The following is a 5,524-nucleotide window of genomic DNA, read 5'->3' as shown; positions in this document are numbered from 1 at the left end:
GTATTCCCACTATAGCTTCATCAGTTTGTCAGTCAGATTAGAGATTTAAAGAAACATTCCAAAAGTAGCACTAAAGCTAAATTAGCACTGAAGCTATACATTAGCATTATAGCTTTATGATAAGCACATCATTTAGATTAGATTTTTAACTACATTAGTTATTTAAATTAGCATGCCAGATAGATTTGCAACATATACAGTAGCATGTCTAAAAGATTAGCACTATTATTTACGATAGCGTCTAGAACATTATTTAGATTAATAATGTATAATAGCTAGCAAAGGGTACATAAGTTACATCAGCAAAATAGGAACATAATAATATTAGTAGGATTAGCACTTAAGCTATATTAGCAATTTTGCATGGTAGGTTTATTAGCACATCACTTAAATTAGCCATTTAAACTACGTTAATGAGTTACATAAGCATGTCCAGCTAAATTAGTGGCAATTTATAAACTAGTAAAATAGAACCATTAGCATGTCATAAAGACAGTTGAACTAGTGCTTTAGCACCTTAGCATGATAGCTACATAAGCCATCATTAATATATGTACTGTCAATACATTAGATTAGTGGTATAGCAACATTAGCATGATAGCTACATAAGTCATCATTAATATTAGTACTGTAGATAAATTAGATTAGTGGTATAGCTACATTAGCATGATAACTACATAAGTAAGTAAGTAAGTAAGTAAGTAATATATATTTATATAGCGCTTTTCCAGACCAGGGTCACAAAGCGCTTTAACAATCAAAACAATACTCAAAACAGTACATACTTCAAAGATCAAGACAACACAGAGAACAACACAGGAGTTCGAGAAATTCAAGGAAAAGCCTGCACAAATAGAAACGTCTTAAGATGTTTCTTAAAGGAGTCAGTAGACTCCATCAAGCGCAAAGAGAGAGGAAGATTGTTCCAAAGCTTAGGAGCAACAGCCTGAAAAGATTTCTCTCCTCTGGTCCTGAGCCGTGTTCGTGGAACCATAAGTAGATTCTGATCCACAGACCTCAGAGACCGAGCTGGGGCCATCATTAATAATTATAATTAAGCCATCATTAATATTAGTACTGTAGATAAATTAGATTAGTGGTATAGCAACATTAGCATGATAACTACATAAGCCATCATTAATATTAGTACTGTAGATGCAAATAGCAAAACAGTTAGATTAGTGCTATAGCTACGTTAGCGTGATAGCTGCATAGGCCATCATTAATAGTAGTACTGTAGATGTATTAGCACAACAGTTAGATTAGTGGTATAACTACATTAGCATGGTAGCTACATAAGCCATCATTAATACGATTACTGAAGATGCATTAGCACAACAGTTAGATTAGTGCTATAGCTACATTAGCATCGTAGCTACATAAGCCATCATTAATACGAGTACTGAAGATGCATTAGCACAACAGTTAGCTACATTAGCTAGGCTAGAACCACCTATTACTAAATGACTTGGGTCTTGTGACTTATGAAAGAATCTTTCCAGATCTCGGAGTGGGCGCTGGACCAGGGTGTCTCTGGGGGGACGGATCATGAAGGATGGCAGTACGCAGCAGACTTCCCCGTGTATGTGTCGACAACTTTAGTCTCCGTCTTCGTCTTCCCTGACGTGAATCAAAACATGCGTTTGTTTTTTGCTACAGAACTTTTCACGGACACAAAACCATGAAGGACTTTGTTCGCCGCAGGAGGTGGACGAGGTATTTGTTTGTATGTTTTTAAGAGGCGCGTCCACGTGTCCTAATGTTGTTCTTGACTCAGGAAGTGCAGGGTCACGGTGAGGGGCCCCTGGCAGCAGGTGGCCCCCATCGCCCTGTGCGACATCTCCATGATGCCGTGCCTGGCCCCGTCCAGGATGGAGCAGGTCCCTCTGTGGGCCGTCAGCGACAAGGGGGACATTCTATGCCGACTGGGGGTCAGTCCACAGAACCCAGCGGTAAGAAAGACTTGTCACGATGGATGAATTAGCATGAAAGCTACATTAGCGCACCACTTCAAATAGCACTACCTCGAAGTTGTCATTGAATGTGCATAAGTGGGATAGCTACATTGATGCATGATTAAGATTAGCACTATAGCTAAATCACTTAAAGCGCTATACAAATAAAAATTACTTACTTACATAAATGAGGCGTAAACATCAGCACAGTAGCTGGATTAGCACATTTTACAGTGAAATGATAGATACATTAGAATGATAGCTACATTAGCTTTTTGTTTAGTTAAGTGCTATAGAAACTAGCAATATAGATTAGTACTTTGAAAATGTTAACGATAGCTCCATGAGCACATCATTAACATTAGTGCTGTAGAAATATTACCACTATAGATACATTAGCATGATAGCTATATTAGCACTGTAGAAATATAAGCACTATAGAGACATTAGCGTGATAGCTATATAAGCACTGTATAAATATAAGCAGTATAGATACATTAGCATGATAGCTATATTAGCACTATAGAAATATTAGCACAATAGATACATTAGCATGATAGCTATATTAGCACTATAGAAATATTAGCACTTTAGATACATTAGCACTGTAGAAATATTAGCACTATAGAAATATTAGCACTATAGATACATTAGCATGATAGCTATATTAGCACTATAGAAATATAAGCACTATAGAAACATTAGCATGATAGCAACATTAGCACTGTAGAAATATAAGCACTAGAGAAACATTAGCATGATAGCAACATTAGCACTGTAGAAATATAAGCACTATAGAAACATTAGCATGATAGCTACATAAGCACTGTAGAAATATAAGCACTATAGAAACATTAGCATGATAGCAACATTAGCACTGTAGAAATATAAGCACTATAGAAACATTAGCATGATAGCTACATAAGCACTGTATAAATATAAGCACTATAGAAACATTAGCATGATACCAACATTAGCACTGTAGAAATATAAGCACTATAAATACATTAGCATGATAGCAACAGACTTTGACGATTAACTGTGAGCAACCTGTGACCTCTCAGGGGGGGTCGTGGCTCCACGTGGGGACTGACCAGCCCTTCAGGTCCATCTCCGTCGGTGGAGCCCACCAGGTCTGGGCCATCGCAAGAGACGGTTCTGTGTTCTACAGAGGATCTGTGTCTCCACAGAACCCTGCAGGTCAAGTACAGATTTATTTATTTTTTTACGCTCGTCAACTGACACCTCCTGGTCCCTCTACAGGCGAATGCTGGTATCACATCCCGTCTCCCGCCAGACAGACCCTGAAGCAGCTGTCGGTGGGCCGGACCTCGGTCTTTGCCGTGGACGACAACAGTGAGTGAGATCGGTTCCGATGGATGGACCTCATGTGACCCTCTGTTGACTTCACGCAGACAACCTGTGGTCCAGGCAGGGTCTCACCCCGAGTTACCCTCAGGGTTCAGCCTGGGAGCTCATCTCCAGCAACGTCTCCAAAGTCTCCGTAGGACCCCTGGACCAGGTGAGGGAGTCCATCTCTGATTCTGACCGTCAACGATGAAAACGTACATCTTCACCTACAAGATGTTTTCTCTCTGCAGGTCTGGATCATAGCGGACGGCGTCCCAGGTTTCCCTGCCGAGACCCCCGGAGCCATTTGTCACAGACTCGGGGTGGGACCCATGCAGCCCAAGGGCCAGTCCTGGGACTTTGGTTTAGGGGTGAGTACTTGGTTTATCCACAAACTCGTGCGAGGTGCATTCCACCCATACTGCACTGCAACAGCTCAACCCGTCCCATGATGCACTGCAGCATTTAACAGACACCTAATGTATTGCTAAGAGTTGAAGACTCTCTTGTGTCCCATAATGCATTACAACAATGTAAAAAACACACTTTTTTAAAACATCGTCAGCGTTCATACGATAAGTTGGAAAATGCTCTGCAACAGTTAACGTTTATTTTTATTAGGTCATCTTTTAGGCACCCCACTAATCCCATAATCCAATAAAAAAAAACAGTAAACTCTTTAACACACTTCCAACACTCTTGAATCACAATTGAAGTCCCATAATGCTCTGCAACAGTTTAAACTTTTTTTTTTTTAAAGCCAGCTTTTAGGCACCCTGCAACTCATCATCCCATAACGCAATGACACAATTTACACCTTTTTAAAACACCACCACAGCTCATACTACACTGCAACAATCTTGTTGCCACTCATTACTCTAACTTTTCAAACCATCTCTGCACTTACGAGCCATATAATGCACTGCAACAACTCAAGCTTGAAGAACAATAATAGTAAAGTTCCCACTTTGAAATCCTGAAAATGCACTTCATCGGTGAAACAAATTAAGAATTAATTTTAAGGGCACTTCTAATACTCGTAATATACCTAATACCTAATAATAGTACAAACCCCATAATGCACTGCAACAATCTTGTAGACCAATTAATAACAGCGTTCAGGAAACCTCACTACTCGCCGTTTCATATTGCAACAAAGCCATTTAAATCTTAGCACTTATACCAGCAACATAATACTCTGCAACAACTAGAACATTGGGAATAACTTCCAGGCCCATAATGTACAGCAACAGTCAATTTACAGTAATGTGATAATTTTTCCATCCCAAAATGCACTTACACAGCTCAACAAATAAGATTTTTTTTTTTAAGGTAGTCCTACAACTTGCATAACATATCCCATAGTGCACTGCAACAATATTGTAGAAAAAAACTTTGTAATAGAAAGCTTTTTAGGCAACACCACTATGCTTTGTCTCATATTGCAATAACACAGTTTATAAGTGAACCATTTAGTTGCAATACTACATAATCTCAGAATTTATAAAAGCCACACAACGCTCTGCAACAAATTAAGTGTGTAGAACAATAACACCGGAGATAACTTCCGTCTCATAGATGGATAGTTTATTTATCCATCCATCTTTACTACAAATCCCATAATGTACTGCAACATCAATTTTTGCCATATATCTTAATTATTTATTTTTTTAAACAAGAATATGACTTTTGTGTCTTATAGTTTTTAGTTTTTTCCAAAGTCTGCATTTCTAATCTCTGCGACTGTTGCCATACATCTGGAAAATGAAGGCATCTGTTGTGTTCCAGGGAGGATGGGAGCACATCTCCGTGAGGGGGAACTCTGTCGAAGCCCCCCGCACTTCCCTGAGCGCCGCCCCCCTTCGAAGCCCCGCCCCCCAGCGGACCCCCGCACAAGTGAACGGCAGCGCGGTGGAAGTTTAGCGGAGAAAAGAAACCCTCCACCGTGCACGTTTCGGAGAATGCACAAATCCATGGATGGACGAACGTTCTGTGAATTGTTGTTATCCGTCGGCGTGCATGTGTTTTGCTCCTGCAGGTTTCAGGCGTTCACACCACGTTCCTAAAAAAGGGGGCGGAGCTTCGGCGAAAAAGGGCTCTGACTTTCGTGTGCGTCTTTTTTTTTTGCATGTCGTTTGTTACCGTGTTTTTAGCGTCTTCCTCGTGTTCTCCGACTGTTGCGGTTCGTCCAATAATAAAAAAAAAAGTTAGGCCACGAC

The 5,524-nt window shown here is 40.1% G+C and overlaps 1 protein-coding gene across 1 annotated transcript in view; it reads left to right on the top strand.

Annotated features, from left to right (window-relative positions):
• Positions 1–5,474, top strand: part of tecpr1b (tectonin beta-propeller repeat containing 1b) — a 20,572-nt gene extending 15,098 nt beyond the window's left edge. Inside the window, exons 18-25 of the mRNA XM_087808642.1 lie at positions 1,503–1,582; positions 1,660–1,716; positions 1,778–1,952; positions 3,020–3,155; positions 3,219–3,311; positions 3,371–3,477; positions 3,557–3,676; positions 5,094–5,474. Coding sequence (XP_087664768.1) covers positions 1,503–1,582; positions 1,660–1,716; positions 1,778–1,952; positions 3,020–3,155; positions 3,219–3,311; positions 3,371–3,477; positions 3,557–3,676; positions 5,094–5,228 — 903 coding nt within the window. The 3' untranslated portion in view covers positions 5,229–5,474. The remainder of the gene's footprint in view (positions 1–1,502; positions 1,583–1,659; positions 1,717–1,777; positions 1,953–3,019; positions 3,156–3,218; positions 3,312–3,370; positions 3,478–3,556; positions 3,677–5,093) is intronic.
• The last annotated feature ends 50 nt before the right edge of the window (positions 5,475–5,524 follow it).

The sequence above is a fragment of the Callionymus lyra genome, chromosome 15, assembly GCF_982586985.1.
Source record: "Callionymus lyra chromosome 15, fCalLyr1.hap1.1, whole genome shotgun sequence".
NCBI lineage: Eukaryota > Metazoa > Chordata > Actinopteri > Syngnathiformes > Callionymidae > Callionymus > Callionymus lyra.
This window is presented reverse-complemented; position numbering and strand designations above follow the sequence as displayed.